Here is a 14,359-nt window from a genome sequence, read left to right on the forward strand (position 1 = left end):
AATGCCATTCTGTTTTACAAGGGCAGGGACACTTTGTTCTTTTACAAGGTATCTGATATGCCTGAGCAAGCACACAGCTGTATATTCCCTATTGCTCTGTAATAAATGTTTTTAACATCAAAACTGGTCGTACTTCCTGCATTTCCTGTGCACTGATAAACATTTTGATCTTTTTTTCAGAACAAGCCATCAGAGAACAAAATGGTGGTAGAGAAGTTCACAACACCATCCGTGGCACAGCTGGCAGGAAAATTCCAAGATCAATTACCCCTTTCTGGAAAGGAGGTTAGGTACAATTCAGCCACAGAGTGGTTTATATTATTTAAGTGATGCTTTCATGTATGTGTAAATCATGTTGAATGCATGCATGCTCATGATCTATGGATCAGAACAAGTCATGTATTTGGTTTTCATTTTTACTCTACCATTATTACTATGCCAGCCTTGTGCAGTTAGTCTTCTAGAACTGGTTAGTATAAATGTACTAGTCTTATGAACAAAAGCCATTTCAGTTGACTGGTGTTGCTCTCTAGTAGCTTTTCCAGCTGATTGATGTTGCTCTCACATTGCTCTTCTGCAATACAATAACATACAATAGAAAATACAGTAACAATAAAACATCCTGAAGCACAATACAGAATGTACAAAAACATTTTTTTAAAAACTACAATAACGTACACAAATTAAGTCACAAGACCTGTTAATTAGTTGACATAATGTCCCAATCAAATATAAAATTAATTAAATGCCCTGTCATAGAGGACAGAAATGGATTGGAGGACAACCTACCGATGAAGCATTCACAAGACAACAGATAATGATTAAGGGTTAAAATATTCCCCTCACATATATCAGCCTTTTCAGAAAAGTAGGATGTTGCATTATTTCCTCTGAATCATGTATCCATTCTTACAGAACTTTTGTAAGACTGGGTTCAAGGGAAATAATGCAATATCCACTTTCAAATAATAAAGGGGGGTGTCCATGCTCCCGTTTCTCTCTTTGCTTTTGGTTAATATTGTGTTTACCAGTACACATGCGCTGGAAACATTCACTCTGCAAAGAGGATCTCACATTGCAGCTTAAGAGCAGACTACTCTTGGGGCAAAGTCTGAAGATGCTCTTTTGCTGGTTTCCTCTCTGCAGTAAGTCCAGTTAAAGTTTGTCTCTTGAAGATCTGCTGTTGAGACCAGGAGTGGGTGACTCAGTAAACACCTTCTCCTCTACCATTTATCATGGGATAGACTTCCAATATAGGAAAAGAGCTGGGTTGCTTGCCATGGGTTGCTTGACATTACATTCAGCAGGAGTGGGCAGATAATCATGTTCTAATGGTAGATCTCTGGATAATTTGCGGTACATTGGCAAGAGTTTCTGACCCCAATTGTTTAACAATAGCAACAATGAAAAGGCTCCCCCCACTCCTCCAACCTAGTATTAGGTTGCTAAACAAGAATGATAGGAGCAAACTATTTTTGTATAAATAGACATGTGAGCTTGCTGGTGGTACTGATCACACATTCCTGGGCTAAGCATGTGCTCAGAGGCACCCTATCCCTCCATTCTTTGCACATGGTCACCTGTCTAAGCCACTGTTTCATTGCCTGTGAATTTTAGGATTTTTCTTATGGAACAGCCTGTCTTTCTTTGATTTATATTTTGAACCAGCCTACATAGTGATGGATCTCACAGTTGTAATAAGAAACCAAGTAGATCTGCATGCCTGCAGTTTGCCTACTCTTGGTATACAGAGCATTTCATATTACCACAATGCTTGTGCTAGATGGAGAAGATAGTGCATATTCCTAGCACAAAAAAAGGAAGCTGAAATCATAATTATCCCTTTTTTGTGCAGGGAGAGCCTAAAAGAATGGCAAAGCCTCTGGATTCTAGCACAGAAATATTATTAGGTCTTTCCTGTGCAAGCAGTGACTTCTCAAGACCTCTTCCCAAACATCACTCTCGTAGGCTTTAATGTTGCACATTTCTACTTCAGTTTCCTTCCTTTCTGTTCTCTCAGTTGATAAGCTGTTCCTCTATTTTTAGAAACCAGCTACTAAACCAGCTCATAGGAAGCCACCATCTTCCCTTCCCCTCTACACACACAAGGCAGAAGTTGGCCAGAACGGTGATCTAGTAAGTATCAATATGCTGAGACAATGGTTGTTTTCTTTCCTTTTATACAAGATGTTGACAATTAAATAATGAATGATCTAAAGATAATGGCCTGCCTAGCATGAAGATCATGCCTATTCTGCTCTTCGTCCATGAATTTCCAAGTGACTTTCCATTTTATTTTCATGAAGCCCAGTGACTTCAGTGTTCTGCTGAGCAGGTATGCAAGATCAGTCATAACAGTGGAGCACAGAGTCCTCCTTTAACTGCTGATGAATAATTCCAGCTACAGTAGCCACTGGTACTGCTCAGCCATTGCTGGTCTCTTGGCATGGCCCAGCTGTATGATATAAATGCACCTTCCCATCACCAGGGGGAGCAAGATCTATTCCAGATCATTCTGTGCTCCAATGGGAATGCAACAGTTGGCAGATGCCAGTTGCATAGCTGGGGCCAATGGGGTTTGCAGTGAAAACATCTGGAAGGCACCACGTTAGAGAAGGCAGTGGCATAATTACAAACTTCGGAACAATACAGAAAGCTATAGAAAAGTTTGTTCCTTTCCTGTCACTAGATAACGTAGGCAGAGGGAGCATTTTTTTCAAATGTTTTGAGGGAAAGCAGCATTTGGCATAAATTTGTCTATCCATAGAATAAGAGAGAGAGTAGGATGAAAGATGAACAGAAAAAGCTGAGAAATAAACAACAACAAAGACAAGTGTGACTTCTTAAAAACAAATACATTTATCATGGTTAAGCCTGCATGAATTATAGTCCACTTCATTTGACACATGGGGATGTGTTGCGGTGTGTGTGTGTATGTGAGAGAGGGAGGGAGGGAGGGAGGGAATTGTAAAAAGTTAGGACAGAGGAAAATGAAATGGAAAATGTACAAACTGTAGCAGTTACATTAACTGTTGTGTTTCAGTAAAATAGACATAGTGACCATTGACAAGGCAGTATCGTTGATAAACACAGAGTGGGGGTAGATGGCCATTGTTTTCATGGCAGGGCACCCATGAGGCATAAAGTGTTAAATATTGTCCGATCAGTCTTTGTTAGATAAATCCTTGCAACTGACAGGAACTTCTAGTGTTAGGCTTTGCCCAGACCACTTAACATACCTCCAAAACAGTTCTTCCCCATAGTGCAGAGAATGTGGTGTATCTATATGGACAAGACCCATGTGTGTCTTCTGTTCTCACTTTCAGAAAACTTCTTCATACATGATATAGAAATCCCACCTACAGGTGGTTCTGTTGATAGGAAGTGCTGTTTGTTGAAAGTTAACTTTTGACAAAATGGAATTATAGAAATAAAATGTCACTTTGATCCTCCCCTTTGCACTGCATTCTGAGTCCTGGATTTGAAAGGGAAGTATGCATGCAAGATATCTAAAACAAGAAGGAAGCAATTTATTTTTAGACATATTCACTCAAAGCTTTCTCTGGACTGGTAGGCTTCACTCTCCATGCTATAAGAGAGGAAAATTGCAAATATTAGTCCTCTGTTTGCAATGTTTAAATAATCAGTTTATACATGGGAGAACCTGTTCACCACAGAGGCTAATTGCGGATTTCTGTTGTCTAAAGTTACAGGGTAAGACAGTGATAGACTTGTGAACATGGTGTACTCTTGTAAACAATGCATTGTTCCTGGCACCTATGTATTTGTAGGAAATGCCTGAATCCCTATAGACAATACTATATCTGTAAAATGCTCACAGCAGTTTACCTACATCATGACAGGAATTTTATAACTACAGCATAAAATACAGCAATATTATTATCTTCATTTTTCAGGTGAGCGGGCCTAGCAATATGAATAGTAGTTCATAGCCAAACTGAGATTTGAAATAGGAACTCTTTCTTTCAGTAAACTTTCTTGTATAAGGAGACAGGCAGCTCTGGGCAGTGTACAATATGTTCCTTAGGTCCTCACCTCAGTAGCGGTATTATATAATATTGTCCTCAGTTTACAATTGCAGTGCATTGAACAGCAGAAGAACCAAGTGGAACATGAAACCAAATATTGCCATGTGCAGTGTTTCTGTTCAGGGTTCCAGCCAGGCATACTGTCTTCCAGAATGCCCCACCCCCATCAATATCCCATTTTTTGTTTTTCAGCATCCTGTTGTCAATGAGCATGTTTTGGGATCTCAGGACCATTGCGCAAGTTGTCTCCATTGTCTGGCCCCAGCTGCTGCTTGTTGGTCTCCCAGTGATATCTGCCCTAGCACTTAATAATTGGCAGGCAGGCAGGCTAGCTGTCCATCCATGGTAGTGATACCAAGCAGATCTCCAGGACCATGTGGCACACTTGAACTCATGCTGCCACCACTGGATTGATACTAGCTCCAGTTCCTAGTATGCATACATTGGGATAGGCCCAGCACCTATGGTGCTGCCTGGAAAGATAGGTGCATGGGCCAGAAAATCAGCAGAAAGTCACTGGTATCACGTGGCTCTTCCCACCTCCACTAGTCCCTGCTGGGCAGCCAGTAGGAACTGGGGAAGGAGTGATCTGGTAATAGCAGGACTGCCATCCTGCACAAACCCAACACCCTCTATATCCTATGACTCCCAGCTGAACTATACCAGCTATGGTACTGACAGCAATCTGCCACTGTGGGTGGGTTCTGTTCTGTTCTGTTTTGGTTTGATTTGGTTTTTTTTTTTTTTTTTTTGCATTTCTGCAATCTTTGGGGTTCTTCTGACCATGCTGACACCTTGCTCCCAGTTCGGCTACAATCCTGTTGGCACTCATCAGCTGAAGTGATTTGGAGTAGTGGAGGTTTTTTTTCAAGGTTTCTAGTTCATTTTTTCTTCAAGCTTTTTCTATCCCTTATGCACAGCCTTAAAGTGTAGTAAATTATATGCTTCAACCATCTCTTCCTTCTCTTCCTTCAGAAGCCATCTCCAGATGCTTCTCATCCTGCACGGGTGAAGGTTAAAAGTTCTCCCCGGATTGAAAAGCTCCAGGTAAGATCTGATTGCCTATCTGCTGGAACTCTTAAGCTTCAGTTCTTACTTAGCAGGCACTAAGTTCCATAGAATTCCATGTGGTTTACTTCTTAGGTGGCACATGTAGAATCACACTTCTACAAAAGCAGACTTTTAATATCAACATGGTTCATTCTAGTGGCCTTTTATCACTTTCCTTATGCTTTATTTTTTAAAAACAACCCTGCATATATTTTGCTTCTCTCACTAATACTTAATTTATGCTAGCTAGTATAGTTGTTCAAGGTGACAGTGTCTGTTGCCATCTTGAATTATCCTGCTAACATTATGAAAATTGTTCTAGCATTCCCCTACCAAAGCATCCCAGGACTCCAGCAATATGAGCTACCACATATCACTGTCCACTTAATGTAACCCAGGGCTTTAATTACACTGATTACCTTAACAACAGCAACATCACTGCCACATGGTTTTCTCCTGTGGTATTTTCTCCTGTGCAGCTAAGGAAGGTTTCACAACACTGTAAGGTTAAAATGCTCTGTAGACAAAGATGGATAGGAGAGAGAGATTTAAATTGAATATTGTTATGGCTTTGTTGACAACCTCACCCAGGCCGAGTCAGTGTAGATATATTCTTTTGGCTGAGATGCTGGAAAATCTATAAAGCTTCCGCTGATGTAAGAATAGGCTGTGGATCCAACCATTTGGGAAGGGCAAGTCTTCTGTCATATCTTCTCTTCCACAGATTGTTTGTTGACAGTGTCACCCAGAGAGAATTCAGCTGGTGAAACAAATGTTTTAAGAGCAAGGGCTCCCTCATGTGGTTGTGGCTAACAACAGTAATTTCCAGGTTGTGGCCAGTATGGTTTCACTAAAGCCTTTCAGGTTATGGTTAACATGATGCCAAGACATCGGTTTTCCTCCTTCTCCCTGAAAAGGGCCAAAGGGCAGGGATTTACAGGTCATAGTGATGTGAGCCATGAGTAGGAATTGCAACAAAACGATGCCATGTGGAGTGCTTCTGTTCATGGTTTCAAGCAGCCAGCTATGCCAACTTCCAGGACAATCCATTTGATTCCTATACTGCCCCTAGTTTTCTACTGATGCTGTAATGATCAGTTATGAGTTGATAAGCTGAAAAGGCATGGGCCTACAGCTACATGTGGAAGCACAGCAGCGCATTAGACTTGATGGCCTTATAGGCCCCTTCCAACTCTAATTCTGTTCTGTTAGTTCTGTGCCCACTAGGAATGCTTAGTTCACAACTAGGCTGTTTTAATTCCCAACCTTGTAGGGCTATTTTTAAAATAAATTTGTTATACTTTTGAAACTGTTGGAGTTCCCAAGCCTGCTGTTACCTCCCTCTTGAATATGGGTGGTACCTTTTTTCAAATGCAGTGAACGTAGTTGACTCTTAATATATATTGATTCCATATATATATGGAATGCTGGAAAACTTTTGGGAATCCCCATGTTCATATATGTCCTACTTCCAATGAACACGTTGGTGATAGGTGGGGTGATGACATTAAGGCTAGATTTTAAAGCTTGAGAAGAAAGTAGAAAATAATGACTCTGTGTTTCCGTTTGTTTTTCTTTGCAGGCCAATCTTGCATTTTCTCCAGCTTCTCTGTTGCCAGGAGCTTCTCCCAAAAGTCCTGGTCCCCCTCCTGCCAGTCCACACTTTCATTCAAGTGAACCAGATGAAACACCAGTCAGCTTTGATCAGCCACCAGAGGGCACTCATCTTCAGTTTTATAACAAGGTATGGTGCTTGGGTGATACCAAATGTACCTTTGGCACCTGTTAAAGACTCATTTCTTTACCCTTCAGTGAGTGATTGTATGGTCCGGTCCGGTCAGTCTGCTTATTAATAATTTTACTTTAGGTTTGGTTTTAAATATTTTAAACAGGTTGATTGATGTATTTTTTGTGGGTTTTTGTATGTTTGTTTTGATTACAGTATTGTATTTTGTAATCGAATTTGTATTATTTCTGTTTTATTGTAAGCTGCCCAGAGAACCCTCTGGACTATGGGGCAACATACATATATAGTAATAATAGTAATTCTAATATTTTGATCTCTGTTTCTGTAAATCACATAAGGTATAATTCAGCAGTGATGCCCAAACTTGGAGGATAGGGCTTTTCTATGCAGAGCAGGAGAAGCATGGAGGCAAAGATAGCCCCCTCTTCTACTCTTTGGAGCAAATAGCTGATTTGAAGTGATGTTCTACTTCAAAAAGGAAGGGGAAGGAAGGGGGCTGAGATACCACTAGGATAACTCATATCATGGTGGCACTTGTCTCCTCCCTACCCTGCCCACACAATGCCTTTAAACCCATCCTCTGAATTCACTGCTATAAATTTCAAGGGCTCTATGAACTTTATCCTAGAGTCATAAAGGAGCTGACAGAAGAACTCTCAGAACCATTGTCTGTTTTCATTGAGAAATCATGGATGATAGGGGAAGTGTAAGATGACTGGAGAAGGGCTAATCTTGTCTGTAAATTCAAGAAAGGAAAAGAAAAAGAACAATCACCTAGAAAATACAGATCATTCAATTTGACTTCAATCCCTGGGAAAATTCAGGAACAGATTATAAAGCAGTCAGGCGGCAAACATCTTGAAAAGAGATTACCAAAGTCCACATGGATTTCTCAGGAACAAGTCCTGCCAGACTAATCTGATTTCATTTTTTGATTGGGTAACCTCTGGTGGTCTCTGGGAATGCTGTGAACATAATATATCTTGACTTCAGCACAGATTTGATGAAGTGCCCCATGATATCCAGATTAGCAAACTTACTAAAAGTGGGTTAGATGGAAAAATCATCAGGTGGTTCCACAGTGGGCTACAGAATCAGACTCAAAGAGGGCTCATCAATAGCATCATCTTAAACTGGGGAGAGTACCACAGGGTTCAGTCCTGGGCCCAGTGCTCTTCAACATTTTTATTAATGATTTGGATGAGGAAGTGCACTTATGACATTTGCAAGATGGCACAAAACTGGGTGGAATAGCTAAAAAACACAAAAAGAAGATTCAAGGGGATCTTGATAGGTTGGAGTGCTGGGCTGAAAACAACAGGAATACATTCAATAGGGACAAATTCCATTTTCTGCACCAAGGAAAAAGAAACCAAATGCATAGTTTCACAATGGGGCATACTTGGCTTGACAAAACTGCAAGTGGAAAGGATCTTGTAATTGTTGTAGATCACAGGCTGAATATGAGTCAACAATGTGATGTGGCTGCAAAAAGGGCATGCTATATTGGGTGGCTTTTTATTTCAGGATTTTTATTTTGAAACATGTCTGCCTTTTTACAAATACATGTCTTGCCATAGAGTGGGATGCTTATTCCACATGTAGATTTTAAACTGCTAGACTCTGCTGTATTCACTACTTCAGCAGAAGGGCCATTGAATGAAATGGGATATCAGATATGAGTCTGTAGTGAGTTCACAGTTCCTGATTTGCCATGTCTGCTTTGATCCATAGGTGCAAACGCTGTCTCAGTAGGGTTGCAAATACCATAGCACTCAAAAGCAAAGCTTGGGATTACTTACTACTCAAATTATACTCTCATGGTAATTCACTGTGCACTAGGGGGTTGCTTAGAAGAGACAGCCCAGGTGAAAAAAAATCAGAAGCAAAACCCATCCGTTCTCAAGGTAGCACTGAAGGGGAAAGAAAAGAGTATAGAGATTGTTCCAAGAATGCTGCAATCAAAAGAACATTCCCTCAGAAATAAGTCTCATTGAATGTTATGTACGTCTTAACCTCTAGTAAAGACTAACGGTCAGTAACGGTGTTTAAGAATACAGCTTTTCTTTACAGACACGCAACAGACATGCAAGCGTGTTGCAGACAGAGAGGCCACCAAGAATCTGTTAGGAAACCCCCTCCTAAGACCCTCGCCAGTTATTCAGTTATTGCTGCTGTACCCAAAGCTTTTCCAACCCGGTGCCCTCCAGGTGATTTAAAGCACAACTCCCATCAGTCCCCATCAACGTTGCCAATTATCCTGGATGATGGAAATTGTACTCCAAAACATCTGTCCTTTGGGCTTCCTCCATTCCAGTGACCCACCATAACCCAGCCAACCACACCTTTCCCCCTCAAGCTCAGCTTAAAGCTCTGCTCTCATGGATGAGGGCGAGACTCGGCGAAATATTCTTCAAGCTTGCCCCGCCCTCTTTTACTTTCCATGCGCCCCGGCATAAACGCAGAATCAGCAGAATCACGACAGCCCTCACACTGGCCAACAGCCATCAATAGCCACACTGGACTGTTTTGTGCCTCTTGATTTTTGGAGACAACCTCATCCTAATGCTACAAGCTACCATCCATGAGGACCTTCCTTGCCAGAGCTAACAATACTTCAGATACCTGTCCATACCAACAGACTGTATGGAAAGAATAGTCTAATGTGTAACAGCACAGGGAGAGAAGATCTGGAGCTCTCAATTTCGTAAATGATGAACTGTTCATTGGAATGAACGAATAAATAAAATCCATCCTACTTCTACATGGGGTTCCCATGCACATTTCTAACCAGGTTATCATCTCTCTAATTTCAACAATGCTTCAGCAGCAAGTAGTGAACCACTCATAGGCTTCACTTTGTATTTAGAATTATTGCTTCTTTAAGATAATGCAGAGCTTTCCATACTGATTCTTTTCTCACTCATAATCATGAAGTGAATGCTTTAGGACTCTTTAGCCCAAAGTCTGTGTTTTAGCAGATTTAGATATAAAATAACACTCACATGTAACAGCAGGATAATAAACTCCAAGTTCAAAAGGACCAAAAGATCATATAGCAGAACTAATTCAAATGAAAAAACATCAATTCATCCAAGAAAACAAAGGCAAAATAAAATGAGCAGCAACTCAATATAGTCCTCTCAGCACTTGACTCAATAACCAAGGGTAGTTTCAGACAAGCTTTTTATGGTGTCACTGCCTTGCCTCATTTAGGGAAATTTATGGGGAATCTAGAGGTTCACAATCTTCCCACATTTTCCCATTATTTTTCCATCTTTTCTGTTACTAGATTTTTATCCTGCTCCATTAGCCCTAAGGTTCCCTTTAAGTGATACTTGGAACCCTCTTTCTAGAGGACCCTGGCATGTTGGGAAGAGCTTATTGTTTTAATGTTCAGGCCAACATAGGAAAAGTTACTGGTAGTGATTCTGTGCCAAGACTAATAAAATCTAATACCAACAATATTCAGAATCTAAGATGCCGAATAATATTTACTCAAATGAAATTTTAATTTTCCAGTAATCTCAAATTGCCTTATTGCTTGCTTGCTTGCATTTATATACCACCCCAATAGCCCAGAGGACTCTCTGGGTGGTTTACAAACCTTTAACCTTTCCCCTCAGCCATTTATGTTTTGTTTTTTTTTTTTTTTTTTATGCTTGCCTAGAGAATGTTGATTTAAGTTCCTTGGAGCTCTTGCAGGATACATTTTATGAAAAAAGAACATTTCTTTTAAGAATGCTAGAATGTCTTCTTTAACACAAATTGAAAAAAATATTTTTGTGCCCATTCAGGTTGTTAAAGGTATGTGTATAAGACTCATAGAGTGGCAATCTATGAACTTTTAGACAGAAAGAATCCTGCAGCATCCATCATTTTCCATCAAGAGAGGGAGTTATTTGAAGTTTTCTCATTTCTACTTTGAGTTGAACAACAGGCTGTTGTAAATGGGCTGGAATGTCTTCAGAATTTTTATAATGCCTCAGTGAATGAAATGGATGAGGCAGTTAAACTTGTTCTAATAGAATTGCTTGAAACAATGGAGAAGCATCCAGGAACACACATCCAGGGCTGCTTCTCATCATCCACATTTCCCTAGCCGCTTGTATTCACACACATATATGCATGCACACGAAGGAGCATAAAACACACACATGCGGGCACTGGAAACAATCTGTTTACTTCTCCTTTTTTGTGATAAGGGGTGTGCTGTCTCATGAAAGGGTATTTGATGCCAAATGTAAAAGTAAGCCAGTATATGAATAACAGTATTAGTATCTGTTTACAGTCTAGGTATGGAGGCATTTTTCTGGTAGATATATTTTCTGGCTTTGCAATATAGTAGTTTTCAATCATAGCTTTATCCACTTTCAGGTACGGACACGAGGATCAATAAAACGCAGACCACCCTCTAGAAGATTTCGAAAGTCACAGTCAGAATATGGCGATGACCTAGATTCAGGGCTATTGGTTTCACCTCACGAAAATGGTACCAAGTGTGAGGATGAGGACGGCGTGTTCATGGACAAGAGTAAGAATACAGAGTCACTGTCTGACCCTTCAGATGGCATAGACCACCATGAGAAACAAAACTGGACAGCCTCTGGTGAAAAGTCCCCTTCAGATCCAGGGCTGAATGACACAGAAAGTAGAGAGACAGAGGGAGGAGCAGAAGAAGTGACATTATGCAAAGAAGAGAATCCACACCAGAACCATTCAGAGGAAGAGTTGTGTGAAAACACCAAGGAAGAAAAAGAGAAGAGTCCCAGTCCTGACACTGCAAAAGATACAAAAAGAAGGTCACGGAAGAGCACTTTGGGGGATAGGGAGGATGGTAATGCTTCTGACAAGGAAAAGAACGATAAAGGTGGTAAATTAAGTGAGAACGAAGACATGCAACAGATACCAGGCACAGAAGACAATGAGATTCCACAGCCTACAAAAGAAATGGAAGCTGATGTGAGCACCCAGGTGTGATGCCAGTCTAATCACTGCACGCATAGCATATGGGAAATCAAAGTTAGGATGGGGTTCCCACTGCAGTGCTTACTTATGAATGAGCTTGTGAATGAATGAGCTCTCCCTTACATGAAAATCCCAAAGATGCCAGTGTTATCTCCTTTTTCTTGACAGTTCTTAGGCCTTTGTGATGGCAAATCTGGTCATCTCTGATTGAAAACAGCCTCGTACAGACAATGAACATTCTAAGTTTCTCAGGCTGGTGACACAACAAAAAAAGCATTGAAAATCCTTCCATAATGAGTTAAAGAATGTAATGATTGTCCTGGCTTTTTCAATGTGTTTCAAATGGAAATAACTATAATGCATATTAGATACATTTTCTGATTAAAGTTGACATTTCCAAACCTCTTGTGGACTGTCAGCTGTTACTCTGTAACTACGCTGCATGTGTATCAATTACATGGTCACCCACAGAACCACACAAAGCAATCCCTTCTTTCATAATGACTATGAAATAAACTGGTAAATGAAAATTTCTGTTTACTAGAATAACAGTTATACTCATATTCTTCAACTTTTCTAGATTTTCTCTTAGCCAGCTTTTCTGAGTTTTCTCTGCATGTTTTAACACATGAATGTTCCATGAGTCTCCTGTACTATGTGTCAGAATGTCTGATTGTCATTCAGATAGAAGAAGAAAATTGGTATCTGTAATATGAACGAGCTTTCTTGCAAAGTATAAGCTCTTTACATTTGTTCTCTTTATGGACTTAAGTGATACAGGAAGTGCTTTAAACCTCACAGAGGAAAATACCTTGTACCTTGCAAAGATCTGTCTTTTGATTCAGGAAGTCCTTCTACTCGTATAAGATTGCCTTATACCAAATTTGATCATGAGTCCATCTAACTTAGTAACTTCCACAATGACTAACAGCATCTCTCAGGGTTGCAGAGAGGGGTTTTTCCCACACTTGCCTGGAGATACCAAAAACTGAACCTAACAAATAAACCTGTCTGCTTCACCACTGAGCCCCTCGTTGTTTCATGAACCTGTAATTGGAAACAGATTCTAATAGGTCTGAAATAGTTGTAGCAGGATTAATGGATAAAGTATCAAATGGCAGCATGGAAGAAACGAGTTACCTGTAAATGAATTGGCAACCATTTAAAAACATTTACACTTGTTTTTCTCTTGTGCATTTTGGAAATGTACACATTTCTTCTTGGTGTCCTTGTTGGCGGAAAGTGTCTGGTGAGTTATATAAGGAATGCAGAATGAACTAACAAGCAGGAAATACTGCTATATTGAGAGCATGCCTAGTTCTGCAGATATTGCCCCTCTATTGCAGACATCACTTGGAAAATGCAAGGCAAGCATGGGCCATAACATCTGGCTGATGGCTGCATGTTGTGCTGGTCAGAGCTTTATGTCTGTGCATCTGTGCTAGAACAGTTCTAGATAAAGTACAGCTTTCTCTGAGGTAGATCTATAGCAGCATTTTTGCACTCGCCAGAAAATCAAATTGAACTGGCTAGAAAATCGAGCAGAAAATCATTGTACTGCTGCCTGCAGTAACTAAGTAGGAAAGTGTGAGTAGTAAGGCTCCCAAATAAAGACTTTTCCACTTGGGTTTCATCCATTTTTTCTGGGTCTCAGCAGAAAGAAAACACCCTTACTAAAGTAACTGGGCCATCTTCTTTGGCTTTTTGTATTGCTCCAATGAAAAGCTTACCATAAATACTACGCCTGATGTTCAGTGGGTGCCCCCTTGAAAACAACACTGGTGATGCTCCAGCCCCAATATATGAATGATGGGTGCTGCCAGTCTCAGATGAAAGCACACCTGTAGAATATCACCTGTGACAATTGGCCATGTGGTTCCCTGCATTGTGAACATAGGGTTGCATTTTGTCTGTCCCAAAAAGCTGTTCCAGGCAGGGGCATAAGTATCACACATTGTTGCTGGTTTAGAATGTTAGCCCTTAGTTAGAAGTCATGGAATGCTTTGTACCTCAAAGAGTTACCAAGCTGCATACAAGTTGCATGCTGCATAAGAACTGCTTTACTGGGCAGGGAAAAAGTTAATCTAGGTTCTGTATGTATGACTGGGAAGATTTTGTTCCTAGCAATGGTCAGCCTGATGCTCTGTGAATCTCTCAGGTAAGGCCTGATGGAGAATAATAGTTTTGTGTTGTTTGTTCCAAATATATGATAATCAAAGATAATTGAAAACCTGTGTTCAGAAGCAGTTTATTATGGATAATAATAATAGATAAATCTATTATATGTATTATGTATGTATGGGTAATCTAATGGTCATCGCAATGACTTCTGACTCCATCCAAAGAGTTTACTTGACAGGCACTAACTGAGTTCACATGACACAATAATCTATCATGAGTAAGCAGCATATTTGTTGGCAACTAGTTCTAAGGGCAACCCATGGCTTATTCCAGGGATTGTTCAATTCATGGCAGGTTGTCATGTCATCTGAAACCAATTTCATCATTGGTTGCAGTGAATGGCTAATAAACCACTTGGCAAGAG

General features: G+C 40.3%; 1 protein-coding gene across 5 annotated transcripts in view; it reads left to right on the forward strand.

The window, feature by feature from the left end:
* The window catches only part of RCSD1 (RCSD domain containing 1), a 35,502-nt gene extending 23,283 nt beyond the window's left edge, over window positions 1-12,219 (forward strand). For all 5 annotated transcript variants that reach the window (XM_044442181.1, XM_044442179.1, XM_044442177.1 and 2 more), the window contains 5 exons: window positions 181-285; window positions 2,047-2,136; window positions 5,025-5,096; window positions 6,682-6,843; window positions 11,224-12,219. In XM_044442181.1, the coding sequence (XP_044298116.1) occupies window positions 202-285; window positions 2,047-2,136; window positions 5,025-5,096; window positions 6,682-6,843; window positions 11,224-11,826 (1,011 nt within the window). In that variant the 5' untranslated portion in view covers window positions 181-201 and the 3' untranslated portion in view covers window positions 11,827-12,219. The remainder of the gene's footprint in view (window positions 1-180; window positions 286-2,046; window positions 2,137-5,024; window positions 5,097-6,681; window positions 6,844-11,223) is intronic.
* The last annotated feature ends 2,140 nt before the right edge of the window (window positions 12,220-14,359 follow it).

Source organism: Varanus komodoensis, unplaced genomic scaffold (genome assembly GCF_004798865.1).
Source record: "Varanus komodoensis strain SLA01 unplaced genomic scaffold, ASM479886v1 scaffold4, whole genome shotgun sequence".
NCBI classification, from domain to species: domain Eukaryota; kingdom Metazoa; phylum Chordata; class Lepidosauria; order Squamata; family Varanidae; genus Varanus; species Varanus komodoensis.